This window comes from Morone saxatilis, unplaced genomic scaffold, assembly GCF_004916995.1.
Source record: "Morone saxatilis isolate NCDOM2014 unplaced genomic scaffold, NCSU_SB_2.0 Contig9, whole genome shotgun sequence".
NCBI classification, from domain to species: domain Eukaryota; kingdom Metazoa; phylum Chordata; class Actinopteri; family Moronidae; genus Morone; species Morone saxatilis.
The window spans coordinates 2,314,415-2,338,619 of NW_023340268.1; the positions used below are offsets into that span (position 1 = coordinate 2,314,415).

At 41.8% G+C, this 24,205-nt stretch overlaps 1 protein-coding gene across 1 annotated transcript in view; it reads right to left on the bottom strand.

Annotated features, from left to right (window-relative positions):
- Positions 1-4,279: 4,279 nt before the first annotated feature.
- Positions 4,280-24,205, bottom strand: part of grin2da (glutamate receptor, ionotropic, N-methyl D-aspartate 2D, a) — a 127,248-nt gene continuing 107,322 nt past the window's right edge. Inside the window, exons 16-18 of the mRNA XM_035681884.1 lie at positions 17,321-17,382; positions 15,694-15,864; positions 4,280-9,882 (exon numbers count right to left, since the gene is read on the bottom strand). Of these exons, the coding sequence (XP_035537777.1) occupies positions 6,697-9,882; positions 15,694-15,864; positions 17,321-17,382 (3,419 nt within the window). The 3' untranslated portion in view covers positions 4,280-6,696. The remainder of the gene's footprint in view (positions 9,883-15,693; positions 15,865-17,320; positions 17,383-24,205) is intronic.

Here is a 24,205-nt window from a genome sequence, read left to right on the forward strand (position 1 = left end):
AGACTTCTATTTGTCCCATAGACTGAAACTGCCTTTTTGAGTCAATAACGCTTGCTAACTTTGCGCTTGTATTGAAACATCTAACAGCATAACCGTGAGTTCATGTTTAGGATTAACTAGGTGTAGTTAATATGTCTGCTCATAAATAGCAGCCACAGCAGCTGCCTAGCTGCTATGGAGAGCTCCATCACACTTTGGAGCTAGTCAAGTGTTGAGAAGAAATGAGCCACCGAAATCATGTGACAATAATTGGATTCTTTATCTCCTCCCCTTCGCCTCTTTTTCCTCATGTCTATCCATTGTGTTGGTGCGTGTCTGGCTATTGAAAGGCTGGTCTGTTTTAAAAAAGAAAGAGTATTGTGGATATATTATTTCATCTAAAAAAAATACCGCCATATCCCTAAATAATATGATAGTATGAATTTCAAGGCCCACGCTAAGATCTATGTTACCTAAGTTGTCCTACCCTACCAATTCTTCGGTATTATCCTCCAAATGAATAATGTCTCTTTTTCTGTCGTTTGTATCTGTCTGCTCTCTTGCTCTGAACGCGTCCTGCCCAAGCGCTCTCTACACCCCAGCCGAAGCGAACAGAGACGCAGTATGTAACTTCGCTGTTTTTGCCACTTAAGACCAACCATTCCGCCTCCCATTAGCTATCTATTGTTAGCTACGCTTAAGAATTTTCAAAAAAGTGACACATGGAGGGAGTGTGCGAGTGTCTTATGAACCACCGTCACTGTAGCAGTGGCCGGCGTGTGTTTGTCTACCCAGGAGGGGCCTTTATTTTTGGTTTGGGCTACAGATTAAACGACTAATTAAACCCTTTTAGGATGACACCGCCAGCAACTCCCTCCACTTGCTGTAGGCCGCGCGTCACACTTCTCCCGACCTGGTTTCACACCCACCCTCGGACCCTGGACCGTATACTAGCCGCGCCAGTGTACAGGTAACGGGTGACCCGACTCTTTGAAACACCAAATGTCCCAGGGGAACGCCAGCACCAGCTTTTTTTGCCCAATCCTTTTAGTAGCCTGTCCACCTACTACTACGGCACCAGAGAAAAACATGGCACAGCTACCCCACAGCCAACCCAACCTTTATAACAAGCCATAGAACCAACCCCCCCACAATAACACACCTCAGACAACAGAACTCTTACTTGTAAGACGTACATAGTGTGTTGATACTGACAAGACTGCTGATGTTGTCAAAAACCCACAAACGAGAAACAGCAAATCACGACATTATCACACACAAACACCACTGTTTCTTCTCTTTAACTTTTACAAGAAACTCGTAACAGACTAACATGTCAGCGGGGCAGGCTCAAATCTGCTTGCCCTAGTCGTGGTTCTCCACCGCAAAGGCCCAAAAATGGGCCTTTCCTTGTGATACACTCATCCTTTTCAACCACAAAAAAAAAAGTTAACACCAACGCTTTTCATACAGACACACGACTCGCTAAATGGACACACATTGATCTGCCGGGGCGGGGCGGGGCGGGGGGGGGCCGCGGCGGGGCGGGGGGGGGCGCGCCGGGGCGCGGGGCGCGGGCGCGGGGGGCGGGGGGGGGGCGGGCGGGGGGGGCGCGCGCGGGCGGCGCCCGGGGCGGGGGCCGGCGGCACCACAACGTTGACGTGCCAAACATGGAAACACACTGCTGAGATTAGAGGATCCACTCTCTCCGGTACTTCTTTTTACGTCCCATCGATAAGTCTAATCGAACATTCACGTCATGTCGCAAGATCAATTTCAACCACTGGCGTTCACAGAACATACTGCACGCACACTCCTTTACTTGGCCAATCCACCTGGCAAGCCCCATTTTCACCTCCAGCTGGACAACCACACCTTCACAGTTTCTGCCTGTACACTCTGAACACCATGTTCAACGCGCTTGCGTATTCATATACTGCTGTATTGACTGCACTGTACAACTGAGGCAGGTTATGTTACACTTTATGTGTCGCCACTCCACAAACACCACACAGAGGAGCTACCACACACACGCACACGACTGACGATGCAATGATTACATAGAACACACACCACACACCACCACACACACACACACACAACAACACACAACAACACACACACCACCACACAACAACACAGCATTTATACTTATGTTCATGCTCTGTATGTATGCATTTGTAAGTACGTATGTTTGTGTGTGTATAACTGTATATTTATGTAGTCAAGTGTGTCTTTAGCTGTACTTCTGTCAGTGTGTGCGTGTGTGTGTAGGTCTCTGTGTGTGTTTGTGAGGTGCTGACAATAAAGTGTAACATAACTGGCCATCAGATTGTACAGTCAGTCAATACAGCAGTATTAATACAAGGCCTTGAGACATTGTTCAGAGGTGTACAGGCAGAAACTGTGAATGTGTTTCCACTGGAGGCTAAAATTGGGCTTGCCAGGGCTCATGGCCAATAAATGCTTCATATATTTCTTAACGCAGTGTTGAAAATTGATCTTCGACCATACTGAATTACATTAACGTATCATGAGCACGTAAAAAGTGCAAGTAGGCCAGGAGGGTGGATCTCCTATCTCAGGCAGTGTTGTTTCCATGTTCTACTCAACGGTGTGCGCAGGATCAATGTTGTCCATTTAGCAATCCTTTCTTGCTGGCAAAAAGTGTTAACTTTTTTTTTGTTTGAAAAGATGATTATCAAAAGAAAGCCCATTTTTGGCCTTGGTGGAAACCACACTAGCAAGCAGATTTAGCCCTGCCCCTGACATGTTAGCTTTACCAGTTTTGTAAAATTAAGAAAGAAACAGTGTGTTTGTTGTGTATAATTCTATTCTTTTCTCTTTTGTTTTACAGCACAGCAGCTTGGCAGATACAACACACTATGTACGTATATCAAAGTCCTTATATATACCGTATAAGTTGGTTGGCAGGGGTAGCTGTGCATGTTTTTGTATAGTAATACAGCTACTAAAAGATGCAAAAAAAGCCTGTGCTGCTCGCTACATTGTGTTTCAAAGAGGTCACCTTACTCTACACTGGGTATATACTCCAGGGTCCGATGTGAACCTGAAACAGGGTCGAGAATGTGACCCCTACACAAGTGAGAGTTGCTGCTGTATCCATAAAAGGTTTAATTAGTCGTTAATCTGTAGCCCAAACCAAAAATAAAGGCCCCTCTGGGTAGACAAACACACGCCGCCACTGCTACAGTGACGTGGTCATAAGACACTCGCACACCCCTCCATGTTGTCACTTTGTTGAAATCTTAGCGTTAGCTACAATAGATAGCTAATGGAGGCGGATGGTTGGTCTTAAGTGAGCAAAAACACAGTTACATACTGGTCTCTGTTTTCGCTGGGGGTTAGGGAGCTGGGCAGGAGGTTCGAGACAAGGAGAGACAGACAAACAGACAAAAAAGACATATTCATTGAGATAATACCGAAAATTTAGTAGACAAACTTATATAACATAGATCTTAGCGCCTTGAAATATACTATCATATATATTTAGATATGCTATTTTTTTTAGATGAAATAAATATATCCACAAATACTCTTCTTTTTTAAAAACAGACCAGCTTTACAATAGCAGACACGCACCAACACAATGGATAGACATGAGGAAAAAGAGGCGAAGGGAGAGAAGAAAAGATCGGTGGCTCATTTCTCTCATGAAACAACCAAGCTTTGTGTTCACACCGCTAGCAGCTGCTGTGCTGCACTAATCTACCTGTTTATAATAGCTCACGGATGCTGTAGTGTTTCAGCAACAGGTTTGACTCAAAGCAAGACAAATGAGCCCAAATGATGTAACTGCAGCCAAGTTTTCAATGGCAAAAGTAAAATAGGTCGTATAGATTGTATTTGGGCAAGACTTGAGTTGCTTGCGGTGTGAATGCACAGAAACATGTCACTCTTGCTCCACGCTTTTCCTGGTTTGAATTGAAAGTTGTATGAGCTGTTGATTGCTGATTGTAATAAGCACAGCACTGAACTGCCTCCAACTTGGCTTAATATAGTCAATCTTTTCTGAAGAAAGTAAATCCATAATTTGAACAAAGTAATTTTCCTGCTGTCAGTGAACATGAGGGAAGAAGTGCTTTTAACACATAATATTCATATTATTATTATAATGGACTCAGAATGAGAAACAATATCCCCAAATATCAAGATGCTAAACAACAATTTTCTCTAACGCTACCCACCGCCACAAATATATATATATGATATATATATATATATATATATATATAGATTTTTTTCTTAAAGAAAGGCAAACAAATTCTACACAACAAGTTTATGTTAAAAACGTAAGTTATCTTTTTGTTTTCTTCAGCTGAAGTAAATTATGGCTCAGATGCAGTTCCAGGCAAACAACAAGCGCTCACCAGACTGTTATGGGAAAGATGGCTCAGGCATTATAACCGACTGAAAAACACAAACGGTGTTGTGCCAACGGCTCTTGCCTCTTCTCTAAAACTCTACTGATGTCCAGTGTCCTGATTCTTAATTCTAATGTCGATGGATATAACTAGATACTCTAGCTAATTGCTTGACATCTGAGTGTAAGTGCTGGTGTCAGCTTGGTCATGGATTAAAAAGCTATAGCTCTTGGTTACACATTTACAAGGTGAGAAATACCTTTTTAAAAAACAGGATTGCACAGGAGGTGCTACTGTGTCTTTCATACACCATCGCCCAGATCCAGCACTTCCTCAAAACTGTCTCATTCGCTAGCTAGCATCCAACATAGGCACAGTCTCTTTGACATCAAAACGGCACTTGCACTAGATATAATTTCAAATCAAGATCCTCCCCGTCTGATCATACTGTCTTGGTAGCATGGGGCTAACCCCAGCCATGTTGATTAAAATACATACCTTCATACTCATACTTTACACAAAACATATGGCAGGAGCAATTAGCATAAGGCTATACGTATTTATTTCCCTGCAACAATCTTTCACCTTGTCTAACAAACGTGTAGCTCCACCTAGCATGTTAGACACATATTTCCTGCTTGACGGCACGCAAACCTGGGTTGATTCGTTTTGTTTTGCAAATGTTTGCTGCATTCTCGTCTCAGCACTAATTGGACTACTTGCAAGAAGAAACAAACAAAAAAAATTTTCAACTCAGGTCTAATCCTTATGCAAAGACTGCAAGAGTAGCATACTGTTGCTTAAGTAAAGCTACATCAACAACGACCTGAAGTCAACTCTCTTCATGTCTCTTAACTTAGTCACACATTCTTACCATCAGAAATGCTACAATTTCCATCTCCAAGTGTCTTAATTGTTGTTGCAGCACACTTGTTGGTGGCTGACTTTACATTCAGTCAAAAGCAGGGAGAGAATAGACACTGCCTCCATCGTCGTATTTAGGTAGTTGAGAGAATGTTTCATGTGCAGCTTGAGTAGTATGGCACAGTGTTTACATTGTATTAGACTTAATACATGTTTTGATATATAGAACACCATCAATAACAACAACTACAACACAGAAGTAAAGTAAAGGTTTCAAAGTATAAAATTGTAACATGAAGAGAGTGTGAACAATGTATTGCTCAAGAAAGAGAACAAATGAATTGACTGTATGCAGGTGTTAATGTGCACTTTTATGTGTCTGTGAGTGTGTATTTGCATGTGCGCGTATTTTGGAGATGATGGAATACTCTGCAAGATAAAAGGAAACACAGCAGCTAACGTTGTACAGATTGATGTCGAGCTCTACTTAGGTTTGGCACTCAGCTTTTCATTAAGCCAGTAGAATATCAGTCACAGTTGACTTACCCTGTTGTCAAGAATACAAACACAGAAAAGCACAGACACACAGAATAATCACATCAAGGAGAGGAGCCAAGAGGGGAGGACAGGAGAGGAGATGACAAGGGAGATGAGGAGAAGATAGACATGTGAATAAGGTGGGAAAAGAGGTAAAGCAAAGAAAGAAAAGAGAAAATAATGTGGTAGAGCGGGTGAGAAGAGAGAAAACAGGAGATAAATAGGAGAGAACAAAAGAGAAGAGAACCAGAGAGGATGCATGGATAACACTGAGAAGACAAGGTGGTTATCACCCTCCTCTCCCTCTAATCAAGAAGGTATTGATCATACACAACAAACGTGCCTCGAGAGGGCGTCACAGTTCTGCGGGGGTGTAAACAGTTTGTTAAGGAAAAAGGAAAGTAGGGGTAAGCAATTTGTTTAAGGGAAAAAATAAGAACACTGTTCTGTGTTAAAGGCTTCCGAGAGCAGCAGGCATACAGTACTACAAAGTTCCTGAGCCCTCAGTAAGCATTAAGAATCATCTGAATACAAACTACTGCTCTGCTTCAACATCCAAAGCCCTTTACTGTCTAAAGCAAAGGAGTCTCCTTCAGCTGTACCACTTTTAATGTCTGATTTGCTTAAGTGTATTGGTTAACCCAGTTCAGAATGCAAGTTGTTGTTGTGGTTGTAGTCTTTCACATACTGAGAGGAATGAAAGGAAACAACAGTAAGCACAAGATTGCTCCTGTTTTCCTTTGACCAACCTCATTGGGTTTGTTTGGCTTTCTGGTTTGTTTGTGCAGAACTTTAGGAAAGGGCTCAGTGCGTATACTGTACTGACTTGGCTGCGCAGCCATGTATGCTGCCAGGCAGATTCAGATCCAGATCACCTGCTTAGCATCAGCCTTGCGGGGCTCGCTTATGACTTTTGATACCTTGTTGAACTTCAGACCTCACTCTCCACACTGGAGAAATGGGCTGAGCCCCTTCGCGAGCAAAGGCTCTTGGCTTTGAGGGGTAAGTGAGGAGACTGAGGGAACCTCTGGGGCTGAGGTACAGAGCGCAATCTCTGGTACTGTAGTTTAGCACTTGCCGAAGCCATGGAGGAGGGCTGGGGTGCCCCTGGGGTGGATGAGACCACAGAGGGAGAGGATACAGAAGAGGAAGAGGTAGGGGGTGGAACGTGGATAGGGTGAGATGAGGACGGAGGAGCTGGAAGGGCGGGAAGCGAGGGTGGCAAGTTAGGTATGAGGGTCGGAGGTGGGGATGATTGCCGTCCTCGATCTCGATCCCTATCTGTTCTCTGTGTCCGCTGCTGGATACTGAGGTTTGACTGGCTGCCAGATTTGGATGGATTTTGTGAGCGATCAGGTTTGGAGGAAGATGAGGAGTCATGTTTGGGCTTGAGGGGACCACCAAAACTCTGGCAGTGTTCGTACAGCTCTTCCTGGCTTCGCGATGTTATGCGGGCCCATTTGGTGGAATGGGAGTGTGGATGGTGTCGTGGGGACTGACAGGAGGAACAAGCCGCGTGCCCTCTTCCCTTGTCCTTTGACTTGCGTTTACTCTTCTTCTCATCCTGTATGTGGAGTTTGTCCACTGACCAGTATCGTCGAGGAGGTGGTGGCGTGAGAGGAGGCGGGGGCCAATGTGATCCTGATCCCCACCCTCTATCTCCTCCTTCTCCTCTTCCTCCACCACCACCACCACCACCTCCACTAGATCCCCATCCACTTTCTGCTGTCCCCCATCTCTCTCCTCGCTCCAGGAACAGATCATCTCTACTGTTGATGCTGCCGGCTTTATCCCTGGATGGGTAGGTGCTGAAAAACCAACCTCCCCCTCCGATCCCTCCTACTGCCCTGCCTTCATGATCCTCCCAATACCTCTCAAACTTCCCAAACTCTCCTGAAGAACCATCATCATCAGAATATATCCCGACTACCTTATCACGTTCCCGCTCCTCATCAGACATTGTCCTTCCTCCTCCACGCCTCTTTCCATGCTCTGCTTTCCTCCGCTCAAGCTCAGAATCTTCTTCTTCACGTTCTACCTCGGACTCCCACTCATGGAAGGACAACCCCTCCTTGGAGTGCATCTCACCTCTTCCATTCCGTCCCAGCAATGGCCTCTTCTCTCCCTCCATACCTACAGCATCCCTGTCTGAACTTTTACTCTTCCTCCTTTTAGAGGAGACAGGCAACAAGGGTAGAAAGGCAGATGGAATGGTGTCGGAGGATGGGTTTCCCCCTCCCCAGAACTTGACAGATGAAGAAGGCTTACTGCTAGAGCTTTGATAATGCTTGCTGTTCCTTCGCCTGGGGTGTCTTTCTTTCCCTCGGCCGCCTTCCCCATCATCCCTCTCTTTCTCTTCTCTTTCCTTCCTCTCCTCTTCACCTGGGATGTTCCAGCCATAGCTTCTGATTGAGCTTTCACTCTTTTTCCGAAAAGACTCTCGTCTCAGGGGTGGGTACGACGGGTAGTCTGGTGTCCCTGACTTGGGTTCTTCTCTTTTTTCAGTATCTCCTCCCTCCTGCTCAGACCTCTTCCGCTCTCTCTTCCTTATCTTGTCATCTTTCTTCCTCTTTTTCTTTGTTTTGCGGCGCTTTCGCTCCCTTTCTCTCTCCCTCTCTTCCCTCTTCTTCTTCTTTCTGCCCTTCTTCCTCCTCTTCCTCTCACGCTCCCTCTCTTTGTTGTGTCTCTTCTCCTCTCTACCCACTCCTCCATCTCCCCGGCTTGTTGTTCCACTTCTCCCTCGCTCTCTGTCACCCCACGATGCCCACCACTCCTGTAATTGGGCCAGCTGGCTGCCTGTTCTTTCTCTGCCATAATCCCTCTGAGGACGTGGCTTTCGGGGCGGGATTGGAGGAGGTGGTGGGCTGCACGGAAGTGAGCGCGATGACATACGACGGGAACGAATCTTCCTCCGTGACCCCAGAAGGAGGCTGGACTCCTCTGTAAGCAGATCTGAGTCATAGTCATCATCCACCATAAAATCCCGGTCACCTGCTCGATACCGGAAACTCAGCGAGGAGTTATAGGAGCTGTCACTTGAGCAAGAAGAGGGGGAATTTGACCTAGAGAGCGAGACAGAGGATGAAGAAGAGGATGACGATGATGTAGAGGAAGAGGAAGAGGACGAGGCACTGGAGCAGGAGGAGTAGAAACGGCATGGTGAGGAGGGAGTAGTAGGGGTGTGTGTTGGGGAGGAAAGGGGGACAGGCAGAGGAGGTGGAGGAGGACGTCGCCCTCTCCTTCCACCTCCATCGCTTGCTCCATACCTCCCACCTCCTCTCCTCCCCAGAGGGAGTATATTCTCATACAAGGGACCTCCTGAGCCTTTTCTCCTTGCCTGAACTAGGCTTCCTCGTCGCCAGAAAGGAGGCCTCCGTGGGGAAGATGGGATCAGTGGAGGTGGCTTGGAGATTAAGTGCCCTGGGCCTTGTTGGGGGCCTTTAGGAGGCAAACGTGGCATGCCTGAGGCTTTTGGGCCTCGAGAATTAGCTTTGGGAGTCTGTTGGGGTCCCCCTGCCTGTTGGTCTGAGTTAGCTCCTAGTCCCTCTGGATCTATAGGACCATAGTAGCGCTTATATTCATCTAGCCCTGTGTCACCTCCTCCTCCTGCTCCAACTGGAACACCTCCTTGCAGGGTCCAGTGCTGTCCAAGATTCTGCTGATATTGCTGCTGAGCCTGGAGTTCACTGATCCCTCCTGCTATCCCTCCAACACCCACTCCTCCACCACTGCCTCCGCTCATGACTTTCTCTGGCTTTGGCCTGTTCCAACGATCGACCACGGCAAGTCTGCGGTCATGTCGAGGCAAAAAGGTGGAGCAGGGCATGGGGCCTTCTAATAAGGGGCTGTTTGAGGGTCCCAGAGCCATTGCTGAGTGTCCTGTAGTTGGTGGTGATCCGGGTAGCATGGTGGTGTAGGTCTGCCCCTGTTGCTGTTGTTGGTGGTGCTTCTGTTGCTGTTGCTGCTGCACCATGGCAATGGCAGTCGTGTTATTGATTGTGGCTGTAACAAGGTGTTGTTGGGGTGCCGTAGACATGGTTGTCATGGTGTGGTACTGGGGTAAATTGCTCCCTCCTGGTGCTGTCTCATCCTCAAACTGGCAGCAACTGTACATCCCCTGGGTGGAGAGATAAAAGAAAGATTGTAATTAGACCAGCAGGCTGCCAAGTATGATAAGAGGGAACTGTGTGTATGTGTAAGAGACAGAGAGACACAGAAAGAAAGCCTGACATACCAAATTTTGAAAAGGAGCAGTTTTGATCCGGCACTTACACAAACCATATGAAAGCTACCATCATAAAACTAAAATGCAGTACGGAACGCTCCTTGTTCCAGCCTTTACTAGTTTCATCAAAAAATATCCAGATATTTTGAAAGTTTCTGATCAATTTAAACACTCACTTTGACTGATTTTCTTACGATTACTGCAAAAAGATACTGGTCACCACAGTACACCACAATTTTTTTTGTGAAATTAACAGGTTAGAAAATGATGGTGATTAATGAAGAGAAATTACAAAATTACAAATGAGCTGTTAAGTTTTGTTCTTGTAAGTAAAAATAACATGAACAGTAAACTACATACATATTTGAGCAGAAAATGGTATTTTTAAGATTTGGATTTCGGTCCATGTTAAAGATCAACTAATAAACTGATGATTATGCTGTTGGATTACTGTATAGCATCAGTCACTGCTGGGTTGACAACTGATACTTTGAATTGTAGAGATAAAATCTGCAAATTTGTTATTTTCTATTGTTATTTTATCATTAACTGTAACGTTAATGATATAGTTAAAGGTGGTCTGACCTATCTGACGTTTCTGCTGTTTGTATGTATTCTGTTGCTTTACTAGAGTCTTTGATAAACCAAATAGGTTTTACATTTGTCTGGGCTACAACTTCTGTATTTTCATTTATCCTCTATCCACCCTAGTTTTCTTTATTTGTATTCAGCGCATAGCATAACAGAAAATCTTTATTATTTCTCAGAATGCTTAGAAATCACTCTAGGAGGTTTCCCTCTGCCTCAGGTTCTCTGTGTCACCACATCTCCTATAAAGGCAGACAACAGGGAGCACTGACCATTAAATATTGATGATAGTTTTGGAAAAACTTTGGACTGAGTTTACCAAGCTTCTTGGAGTGTCAATTTTCACACTATCAAACCAAACAAAGCCTTTAGCAAACAAAGCATCACTCAGCTGGAGCAGGGCTGTTTTTTCTCCAAAAGCACTGTGAAACATAATTGTAGAGGGATGTATGCGCAAAGAGTAAACAGCTTCTGGAGAGAAGTCAAAACAATGGGGGAGAGCAAAAGCAACAGAACCTATTTTTTCATTGTGCAAGTAAAACAGCTGGTGACAGATTGAGAACACAAATTAAAAGACACAAATTAAGAATGAAATAATGATGAATGAAATTACCTGAAATAGAATTTTCTCTTTTCAGTTCCTAAAACTTTTGAGTATGGACTGCACCCTTCTTTGATGTTCATGTAGAGAATCGTTTATTTTCTTAAACTAAGTGAGAAGTAATCTGCCAATGCAGTAAGAATAATTCATCACATTTCAAATATAAATCTACTTATTTGAAGAATCTTTTAGAAATGATTGTCTGTATCTTGAAATACCAAGAGAAGTCAATGCACAGGAATCAAGAAAAATGAAACCTGATCCTAAAAAATACAGTTCTTGAAACATGTTTATTTGCAACTGTTACTACTTAAAAAAAAAAAGAAAATTCAGACTTGACAGCGAGATTTTTGTGGTGAGCTAAACAACTGTTTATCTGATGTCATTTACATAAAATTGTGCATTTTGTTTACTGTAGTTGGACCTGACAACGACATATCAGGACAGAGGCTCTCATTTTCACATGTCTTGGTGCCGTTGTTTGTTGCCACTTGAGTTTAGATAAGATTGTTCTCACTTGGTTTCAATGAACTGCTCCAAACGTGCTGCAGTGTGACTTACATTTCATTTCAGCAGCAACATTTAACAACATTTGATATGAATAAAACATGAAATAATCATATTATTATTAATAATAATAATAATAATGAGTAAATGACTAGATCCTTGTGACATTTTCTTTTTAAATTATAAACCCCAAGCAGGAACAGCCAGATATAAAATCATGTCAGATGAGCAAAGCTATCTCTACTGTGCCTGGTTGCTCTTTCTCCCCTACCTTTGTATATTTACTCGCTGTAGATAGATGGGACTCAATTAGCAGTACTGAGGACATCCATGTAAATCACAAAGACTCTATTATTCTTTATACGTGAAAATGATTCATAATATCCATCGATATCTGTCACATCTTAATGACTAAATGTGTGGGGCCTCCTGTAAATCTCTGCTCCCCACCGGGACAAAGATCTGATGGAGGGACTGTAATAATGGCCCTTCCGGACACATGAATCAGCAGTCCCAGTGGCAGAAGTGCTATCACAGTCCCCAGAGCACGAGGTGCAGCATACTGTGAAATTGAAACTTGGGTGAGTCACTGATTGGGTTAAAGCAAGCCACAGAGGCCAGCTGCAGAGGCTTTAAAGCAAGCACAGCATATACCTTGGGAGATATAAGTTAACTGGTCTTGGGAGTGCCCTTTGCATGGAATTGATGTTTTTATTCTTAGAGTGAGGAATGCTACAGATAAGAATAGCGTTTGCTCATGTGAAAAAAAATGATGGTACACTCTGAATGTATGAAGAGAGGTGTAATTGCACTCCAAAGGGTCAACAGGGAAGCCCGTCAGAGAATAGATATCAGAAACTACAGGGGACAAAGTGGATTTTCTCCCACATAGTCAATACAAATTATCAATAAAACAGTAGAGTGTGTTCAATAAATGGCTTATAACAGTACATACACCAGATCTTCAACCAGAACAAAACCTGGCTGAACCTGCCAGACTTAACACATTCATGCAGATTCATGCTAAAATAACAGAAGTTCATATTATGAAGCAAGGTAGTGAACAATGGAAAGTAAAAAGCTGGCTTATTAGACCACGAGCCAACAGAGTTCCTCCACCCAAGTCAAACTCACGGCATTTTACCTTCATTTCCCAAGAAGTAGAAAGACTTGTACTAAAATACACTGTAGGAGATCTGCAGCCTCACGGAAGAAATGAATGTGAACTAGTTAATTTTAGTGTGTGTGAACTGAAGTTTGGGCTAGCTCTTGTGAAGCGTGAACTTCCACAACATAGAGAATTTGTGTGTAGCTTTGAGAGTTAAGAGAGTCAGGAAGGCAGAGAAACAGAAAGAGGCAAATCAGTGTGTCTTTTCATTTTACAATATAGGCTTGGGCTTGGTTTGTTAGCTGTTTAACTCTGGCCAGACTCTGTCCTAAATTAATTGGTCTGTGTTGGGCTCAGGCGTCAGGAGGATTTTAAGAACCATCAAAGAGGCCTTACACATCCATACTTGCTACAGCAGAATTAAATCTTTATTACTATTATTTTAATGTGCTTTTGTGATCAATAAATATCTTAAATTCCATTTAATTGACTTGCAAGCATGCTGTTAATTTGAAATTAATCTTTTTTTTCCACTTTATGCTAGATGAAAACTGTGAATGTAATGTGTATCTCATAAATAAACTCTCCTTTCTCTTTCTCCTTTGTCTAATATCCTTTCTGTATTAATTTGTATTCTGTGCTAGCTCTAGGTTTGTATACACCTTCATGTGTTTTATCTCATAACTGTATTAACTTGTACTGAAATTCACGTTTGTATAATTAACTGTCAAGATCATTAGAATCACTAGAATGAGCGTTGAGATTCTTAGCTGAGGTTCTATATAATTCATAGTTTCAACAAGGGTTTTTTCATTTGCAAAAGTAATAAGTCTGTTTTCAGCAGATAAAATTAGAGTAGTGTGCTCATATGTTGGAAGAATAACGTCAGAAGTAAGAGCTGTAGTGTTATGTCCTCTCCCTCCTTTTTATAGTGCAATTAGAACACTCTTCCGCTGTGCATAAATTAGCCATTTTCTCTGCATTGTCAGACAGGAGGAGGCAATAAATCACAATCTGTTGTCATCATTCCAACATGGTGTTGACACCCTTACAACCAGGGGACACACTTACACACTTACACACCAAGCATTCCATCACAGCGTCTTCTGACAAACAAGAATATCTCCCAAGCGCTCTACGAAGCTCGTTTTACACTTCAATAGTCTCCTCTCCTCTTCTTCTCGCCTCTGTCCTCCCTCCTCCTTTTTGTCCCTGACGTTTCTTTCCATCCTGCACCTCCTTCTGGCCTCTATCCAACACACAATGCTGTACTCCACTACCTCTGCCACCCAAACCCACAGCCGTCACAGCCTCAACCAGCGCTCTTCTTATCTTAAAGTTTCCCTCCCCTTCACCATCCCACTTCTCATTTCTTTCCCTCCCCAAACACAGCATTCACCTCTTTCACTTCCCTTTCTTGATGCCTCTTCCTTTTCCTTCTTTCTGGTCATTTCATTACCTCCCTCTTCTCCCCTCATCTCTAAACCCTGCCTCTTTTTCGCCTCAAACCCCGCAAGTCTCAGGACATGTACTAGATATTTCCAGGACCCAGAGCTGAACTTACAGAAACTGCATTGGCTCTAAAAGAAAATAGCTGTGTGACAGCTAAGTGATCACTCTGCCCTGGACCATGGCCCTCTCTCTTGGCTTGATACCAAGGATAAATTCCATTGATGATCCTCTTTTTGGCCTCCTTGCCCTCTGCTGAGTGCCAAAAACAAGTACCAATATAAAGTGTCACCTACTTTTGTACAATCCATATCTTGATAGTTTCTGAAAACTAATTAACCTCTTCTCATCTATAGATCCATTATCCTGAATGAAATGGACGTCATGGCTGCAATCACTAAAATATCTTCATTTTCGTTTTCAATCTAATCCAAGGAACAGGAGATTGTAAGAGTACACCTTTCAGTCTATCATAACATCTGCTCCTGTATAAATTGTTTACCAGTGCTCCTCAAGAACTATATTATAAATCTGCAGGTTATTTTCTCTGATTGGTTCTTATCTCTCTCTCCGGTTGAGGGTGTGTAAATCAGTGAGATCAGGTGCTGCAGTGTTAGGTTGAAATGAAAACTCTTACGCTTCAGATGTCACGTCTCTTTGTTCTCTTACCACCTGGCTTTTGAATTGTTTTTATATCTTGTGTAGCTAGATTAGGCTCATATTTGTATCTTTTGTTGTTCTGTCTTGAGGTTAAAGAACTGCACACTATTTCAGAAGGTGGTGTGATGTGCATTTTCAGGAATGGTTATACAGGAACATCCATTTCTCCCAGTATTGTACTAATAATATATAATACTAATGTACTAGTAATGTTCTCATTTTAAATCTTACTGTGTGGGATCCACTGCAACAAGAAATGGCTTCACAAACCTAAGCATGTGAGATTCATGGTTTACCAGAACATACTCTTTTACCTTGTGATCTCAGTGCTTCATTCAAAACTGTTAACAGTTTTGTTAATCAAAAATCAGGAGAGAGCTGTTCTGAAAAGCCAGTATTTATTTTGGTGTGCCTCAAGGCTCATTGCTTGTTTCCATTCTTTTCTAATTACAAATGCTGCAATTTGCAAAAGTTCAGACATTTGTTATCAGTTTCTGTTGTTATGCAGATAAAATACAGTTCTACATGCATTAGGTTCACAGCCTTCCTGATTGCACATCAGAAAAGAGTATTCACAAATTAAAGAGAAAGACCAAATTATTGGGGAAAGACCAAGAACCTCATTTGAATGTGTTGTTTCAAGTTTTGCTTTTACCACACTTTCTTTCATCTTTTGTTAACCACATTGTGTTGCATCTACATGCATGAAACCACTTGTGGTTGTTTAGATTATCAATCTAAAAGTACATGTTTTGCCTATTTTATTTTTCGATGTTATGCCTTCACTCACCCTACTGAGAGCCAGGAGGAAGTCCATGCCACCAGATCGCTTCACACAGTGCCGTAGTTTCCAGTACACTAGATGCTCCCAGGCAAATACCAAGAGGCTGAGTCCCATGGCCACTAGCAACATGTAGAAGACTCCGGCCATGTTGTCTATGTCCAGCTTACTGCTCATCACCTGGAAGGGAGAGTGGATAATAGATGGGGGAAGGCAGAAGGGAAGGAGAGTAATGGTAAAGATTATAGGAGGTGAGAGCAGAGAGAGGAGACGAGGAAAAGAAGGCAGGAAAGTAAAAGGCCGGTAAAAGGAAAGCATATGAGAAGGGAGGAGCAGAGATGAGACAGGAGACTGTATTTATTAGTAACGAGCACCAATTTGTCTCCCAGACAGCAGATAAAAAGTTAATTACAACCAGCAGTACAATAGAGAATCCTTTGCTGTCACTGGATGTCAGAGCACCCATCTGTGAGATTTTAAAGCCCCTGCGCTCAGAACACTGATGCAAAGACCAAAACATGTCAGTCACTACAAAATATCTGGTTCGCATCAAACCAAGAGCTTTTCAGGCAATTTAATTTATTCAGTATAAACATTAATAGCTCTTATCTGCAGCCACGCAGCATTCACTGTTGAATCAATCAATCAACTATTATTTCTTTATATCAAAGGTCTTGGTTCCTTTGGGGACGTGTGCAGACATCTATTCTGAGGTGTTTACGCCTTAAGTTTGGTTTGTTTGTCCAAGTGACAACAATATCATTTGAACTTGTATAACACCAAATAACCGCACATACACACCTGAAATTACAGACCTGTAGTGCAGTTTTGTTAGGTGTGCGATTGTCATCTAAAGCAACTGCACAATACCACCACAAAATGCAGGGTGACATCTGATAGGCAACAGCTACTTGTGTTTGGAAATCTGAGCAAAACAAAGTTAACTGACAGGAAGCAGGAGTATGGATGCGTAATCATTTAGAAGGAAAACAAATCTCAAACCTCGAACTTTTGATTACATGTAACCATTGCAAACAAGTGCAGATGATCATATACTTTGGATTTTGTGACGACTTTAACCACTTAATATACAGTTTTTCCACTTAGTTTTCCATCAAGTAGCTTTATGATTGGAAAAATCACCCTTTCCCATATTGTCAATATTGGTGTCACATTTATCAGTGAAGTTGAAGTAAATAATAAGCTGTAAGACAAGCAGGGTAAAATTCACTCTTATCAAAAAAAAAACTAAGGCAACTATGAAGTGAAAACTGAAAACTAAAAGTACTGAGGCTTTAATGTTAAAGAGGTTTCTCGCTTCAATTCTCTTATGTGGTCTCTGAAATGTTTTTTTTTTAGATTATAAATGGTGATTGATAAGATGATTTTGATGATACCTGGTTATCTGTCAGAGGGAATATCAGAAAAATGTCTAAACATTCTTAAGGCAGTCCGTGTCTGGTCTTCGTTCACATTGGGATCAGCACCATGGATAGCTCTTGACACCAGGTTGGTTGGACAACAATCTGACAATCTGACCAGCATTAAGGTTGGACTACAAACTATGAACAGTGCAGTGGCTGACCGTGTGCCAGGTTGATGGAGAAAAGCGGAGAAAAGGTATAAGACGTCATACCTCGATCTTATCATTGTGGCAGATACCCGACAGCCAGAGACGCTCCAACATATCAATCTCATCTGCAAGAGAAAAGATGGAGGGAGAACAAGGAGGTCAAAAAAGGAGGAGAAGCTGAAAGAAAATTAAATAACGAGATAAGTAAAAAAGGTAAGAGAGGAGGTTTATAAGGCTCATAGGAAAGAGAGAGCAAGATGATGGGGCAGAAGAGTGAACAAGAAAGAAGAAATGAGGAATTACGTACAGAAAAGACATTAATGGAGAAGGAGCTGAAACAGTACAGTACTGGAGGAGGAAATAAAAGAAAAAAATTTGAAAAGGGGATTACCGCCCCTTTGTAATGAGAGCAAGGTGTTTCATCCCCCGAGGGAGAGAGAAGAACCAACAGAAGGAAAACTGAAGAGGTGAAGAGAGAACAAGGAGGAGGATGGAGTCTATTGTGTTCCAGCACAAAAGATACATATGATGAAATGCAGCACGGGGGAGAGAAATGAGAGGAGGGAGTACAACCTTGTTTGTATGATGTTAAAATGAAAGAGAAAATTAGATTGATGGGAGAGAGCAAAGCAAGGAAAGATAACATAAAGATAAGATAAGAAAGAAGGGAAATTCTGTGCCCATGGCAGTAAAATGAAGATGCAGCGTATCAGTTACTAGAAATTAGATGTGATAAATCCAAGGAAAGGTGCATGTGTCTCGGTATGTTACAGATGCTACAAATTACAAGCATGGAAATATGTGAATGGAAAATGAAGAATTAGAACACCGGGGGGGAAGGCTAAGAAATGGGAGAGGAGAAGAGGTCGTATGAGAAAGAATTAGAGGCCATTTGCAGAAAAAGTCATGAGATTGAAAAGAGAAACTGGGAATTACTGGCAGTGACTGGAAGTGAGAGGAAGCCTTTTGAAGCAGGCTGTGAAATGGCCTGGCATCTGAGGCGGGCACACCGAGGACAGAGCGTCGCGACAGAGCATGGGAGATGAAAGGTGGTGGGGGGGCACACAAACATTACACTTTCTGCTCAAACTGTCATCAGAATCACGCACACACATATCTGATAGACACTCTGAGCTCCAGTGTAATGGGACTCTCAGTGCTGGCCATTAATGCATTAATCAAAAAGAATGAGTCAGTGGGTAAGCAAAGCAGGCTCAAATGGACAGAGAGACTTATGTAGACAGATGTGCACCGACCCGGTCGCACAGGACTTTTAAAACACTCACACACACGCTGTCATACACACACACTGTCATGCACACACTCTGAAGACGTCCCAGTCAAAGGAAGTTCCAATTCCCAATGCTCACAGTTACAATATTAATCGACCTCCGGGTTAATTAACGCTGTCTGGAAACCCCTCCATAAAGCCCCGCCACATGGATTAGACCACCACGACTTGGCCATGTTGACTGAAACGTCAAATCCTCTCAAACAAAACACAAATCTCACTCCAACATGAATCAGTGTGTGCCACATTTCACTTCCCCAACAGTCATGTGTTGGAATTCAAACGTTTCTTGACAGCTGAATTATACCGGGCTCAACTCCATCGACCTCACCCCGCTCCCCGCACAGATCCTGACAATAGAAGCTAATACGCATGTTCATTCTGTGTGCGGCTCACTCCCATAATCTAATTCATCGAGTTTCAATGAGGGTTCAGCTGATTTCTCTCTCCCTGTCCGGCTCTCCGCCTCTCTCCCTTTATCTCCCTGTAAATACGTTAATCATGGCAGTCAGTGGCGCATAAAGCTGCTCTTTGGGAGAAATCTTCCCCACAAAGGGCTGACAGACAGGCGGAATTTCAGCTGTATCCTCTCTCACCTGCTCCAAGGAGGAAAATGCCACGGAATAAAGAAAGGGAATCGTCTGCACAAATGAAAGGAACAGACGTGCAAATACAGAGGGGAAAAAGGCAGAGCTTAAAATTAAATTCATATTTTTATTCTGTTGATTTTTTGACAGTTTAGTGGTGATTTGGGAACACTTGAATATTTCTTTCATTATAACCTTGAGAATGTGCCTGTCTCCCTTTAATAGCTTTACATTGGTCAGCAGTGACGGTTTAAGCGCCCTAATCATCAATCCTCTCAGTGGCATTATAAATAACATCTAATTTATCCAATCTGTGCAGAAAAAGCATTCAGGGAAAGGGTATTATAGAGCAGTTTTAACATATGGCATCACCTGGAATACCTCTACAAGAAGGCAAACAGACAACCAGATGGAAGCACCTCAACTGTCTCCTTTCAATGAAAAAGAGCAGTTTTTGTACACTGTCTAAGCTTCTGATCTTGTCCCCAGGGGTTAAAGTGGGATTTGGCAGGTGGGGAAACCCTTAAATCCGATGTAGTGGTGCAGCAGGAATAAAATTACCCATGCTCAAAATAATTCCCTAATTGATTTTTACTGTGAGTTCCAGTGGAACTGTTTCCTTTTTGGACAGCTGACCTTCTTTTAAGCACCCATTGCTTGACATATTTTTTCCGGATCCCACTGGCCCAAAGGAGGCTAGACAAAAGAAATGAACATCAGTGGCTCCTCCCCTTCTGAGAGATCGACATATGCATGCATGAACCCACTAAAGGGAAGGGATGACATCAGAAAATGGATGTGTGTTGAGTGTGCGGCCTATTTGTTCGTCAGCTAGAAGGAATGACAGGCTGCAGCACACGAAAAATAAACTCGCTTGACATTATTATGTATGAAACTGCCCATCAGATTTATTTACTTATTAATCGAAAGCGCCGGAGTGCCGCACCAGATCGTTCTGTCCCACTTTACCCCCTGCCTGTCCCTTAAGTTCAACACAAATTAGCCGTATCACAGGGCAATGTGTCATTTGATGCCCGTTGCACACACAAGTTACACAGACAGATGGTCAAGGTACAGTAGTCCAATCTGACAAGTGACTATGATAACAATTTCTGCTTTTCTGAAGAGCTGACATGGGCCAGAATTGGGAATAAGAACAGTGGTGTATTCTGACGAGTGGATGCACATCAACCTTTTTTTTTTATGCTTTAGTCCACAACCTGAACAGTCCTCACCAGAACATAAAACAGCATTGGTAATTTATTGAGAAGATTAATATTACCTGTCCCCTTACAACAAAGGCAAATGTACTCCAAAAACTGCAAAAAACCCTTAGGTAACATCAAAGTTTTAGTTACTCAACCAAACTTTAACCACAGAGGTTTTAGATCAGGAAACACTAATGAGCCTTTTAATGACCAGTCGTATGAATTATTTTTTAAACGCAATGTAAAACTACCTACTTAGAAGACTTGAGCATTTTCGTTCTTACTTTACCACTTTATTCAAGCTACACTTGGCCAGAAACCATCCCAATGCATGAGGACACAGTCTGATTAAGCTAAAAGAACAACATCATCAGCAAAAATGCAAGAAAACATGATTTTTCTCAAATGGAGCCTTGCTTACAAGTAGGCTGTAGTCTCCATTTCAATTATAAAAAAATACATTTTAAATAGTTACTATCAAGCAAGATACACAATCTACAAATATTAGTAATGATTTGTTGGCTTTTATTTAGCTGTAAAATGTTTTTTTCTGTTTAATGGAAATGGAAGGCAGCTTGTTAAACAAAGAAACTTATTTGGTTTGGAGTTGTTCAATTTCATATAATCTATATCTGTCATATTTTGGTTGGATTATATTTTATTCTCAGTGACACTCACAATATTCAGTATATGAATAACTGTAGATGTAGCAAAGTGAACTTTACAGGTAGAGAAATACTGTTCAAGACAGAAAACACAGCAAATAATTTAAAGTTATTGTGGCAGCTTTTTCTGAGTGACAGAAGTAAATTATATGAGCTATAGTTGTTCCTGCCGCCGTGTCATTGCATACTTTCTCCATCTCTAAAATAAATTGTTTTGTGAAAACTGAAAGTGGTTTTTGTCAGTCGACCTGTAAAGGCACAAATAATGATTGGACAACCAGCCTGAGATACAGCGCATGTTTTCCAAGTGGGAGAGATGCAAGAGGTGGTGTCTATGTGTATGGCGGTGGTGAAGTCTAATTAATCTCTAAGGAGATGGATCCCTAAAAATATTGATCTTTTCAAGGGTGCTTCGGCAAGGCACTTGGAGTTATGAGGGTTATCAAACTTCCAACAAGCCAGAGCCAGAATATTTTGTCCAACTGCCAGAACAATTTCAACTTTAACAACCATCCCATCTTTTATTCTACCCTCTCATCTTCCAACAAAAATACACTGAGGGGACTGTAGTCCACCAGTGTGACTAAACATTGAAGACTTATTGAAATAATTTCTGCTCAAAGAAACATTTATGTCGAATGAGCCAGTGGGAGTTAATACTTTAAAGCTCTTTGTTGTGTGAGACAATGAACCAAGGTTTATAGGATTCTTCAGTAAAAGAAGGAGAAGAAGAATGCCAAGTGTCAGACTTTTAAAGGGAAACTTCTGCCATTTCTAACATTTCTTTTATTTGTAGATGTTGATCCCAAATGATCTGTGGATTTTGTTTGACTGTGGAAATAAATTGCAGGTTTAGAGAAATATCTGCAGCTATATTCTGTGTCTATACAATTAAAATCAACATCTGGGTCTCTGAAGACTCAAAGCCATCAAAAAAAAAAGGATGTGAAGAAAGAAGAACAATCAATTTCCCGAGGGTGCACTATGCTGCTACAGTATGTTCCACCCTCAGTGCCAAAAGCTGTTTGCATTCTCTTTTTTATCATTCTTTTGTGTGTGTGGTGTTTAGTTGGCTTTGCTCAGTCAGCATGAATCAATGTGAGTGACACAAAGGAGTAGTGGAGTGGAGGCAAACTTTGGATGCGCTGTCCTGTGGGGATTTGAGCCCAGGTGCAACATCAGCAGTTGTATCTGTACATATTCCTGCATCCTGGTCCTTTGCAGTAACACTTTGAAGATGGTTTATTTCTTGGAAGTCTGCTGGAGCCAAGTGGGACTTGACACACAGCTGCCTCACCTTCAAAAGGTTTCCTTTATCAGAAGTACTGCTGTGCATCTGCTTTCCAACTGGGTCACTTCTTTATGTTTCAGCAAATGGGGGGTCAGCTCCAATAACAGAGTTCAACAGGCAATAATGACTATTACACCTGTTAACTAAAGGAACACACTATGGTTTATCACAGAATACAATAACATCTTGAATGAAAAAAAGCTGATTTTCAAATGAGGCCTATAGGTAAATAAAGAACAGACACTAATGAAATTAAAAACCATTAAGGGCAGGGAAGCTACCTGTACTGTAATGGATCACATGCTAAACTCAGGATTTTATCCACAGCTCTAATTCCATCTGTACAGGAACAGAGCCATGTCATCGCCACTCTGCTGCTTCTAAACACAAACACTGTTTTCCTTCACTAATAAATTCCGCTTCTACTTTGCCCTTCTTTCTATCCTGTTAAGTGAAACCAACACTTCCTGCAGATATATCCCACAGTGAAAGACTATCAGGGAGGCAGATGTTCTACCTTTTGAGCTGCTGGAAGGTTTATGATGTGGAAGTGTTGAGTTTCACTGGCAGTAGTTTAACACTGATTTAAAAACAACAAAGTACAAGCGATTGGAAGTAGTGAATAAGAAGATTTCTATTGAAAATACAAACTCAAGGCTGTAGAATGGTGAGTGTAATATGAGTTGTACTAATGTAATAAATACATTGGAAATCAACATTATCCTAAATTTATCAAGACAAATATAAACAAAGAGGAAGCATTGATTTTGAAACACCATATTAAAACAGGAAGATCAGATAGGACGACGATGACTTAAATGTACACTGTTAAACCAGACAAGTTGATTTCACTCAAAAAATTGTGGGAACTGATTAATTCACAAAAGTAAACTAACTAAATTTTGTTAAATAAACATTCTTGATCAAGGAATTTCTGTAACTTACAAATCTAAGTTAGTGTCACTGAAATTTACTAGTAAAAGTGCTTCATCAATAATCTTTCTTAACTTACAAAATTGAGTTTGTGTACTTAAAATGTTTGAGGTAATGCATTTCAACATTTTTTTTTTTGAGTTAAAAGAACTTTTGCAATACAGTGTACTTATGACTGAAAAAAACTAAAAAAAGAGGCTAATATTAGAGACAGGCTTTAAGACCTTTATTCTTAAAGGCCTAGTTTTTTCTGTAGGCCGAATTAGGGTTTAAACATATTTGAGAATTAAAAACATTTCTACATTATAGAAGACCCTCCTTAAAAAATTATTAGTTTTTAATTTTTTCCATATCAACAGTTTTGTAAGTGTGGTGTCACCCTATCAAATTGCCAGATGTCTCATTTTAGGTGTAAAAAAACTCAGCTTTCAGTCTGAACATTTTCAGAATCTATGTGCCGTCAGCCTCTAGTGTTCTCTGCCCCTGGGAGCAGCTGTCACTTTTGGCACTGAGGCATTTTCCATGTCGACTCTGGAGCTTACTAATTGCGAATGGACTAAATTGCTCCCCGGAGGAGCCAATTTGGTGACTGACCAGTCGCGCTAAAAAAAGAAAGGACCGTGCTCTAACAAAGAGATGTATTATGAGGAACAATTACAGGACCTGTTGAGGGCCACAGTGCATGTGCTGTGAATAATGAATTCATGTGATGTCTTTGGGGTTGGTTACAAGGTTGCTATGGCTCGGTGTGGAGTTTCTGGGTGAACAATATAGAGAGCACAATTAACCTAAATAGTATTAAGCAAAAACGTGAAATGCAATTTACAGCAGGTCCTTCAGTGTTGTTCAGACAAATAACTTCTTAATCCAATTTGGATTATTACACAAAACATTTATTCACACACCTGAATAAATGATGACATTAGAAAATTTCTGTATACTGTGTGCTATCTGTACAGGTGTGTTTTGATGT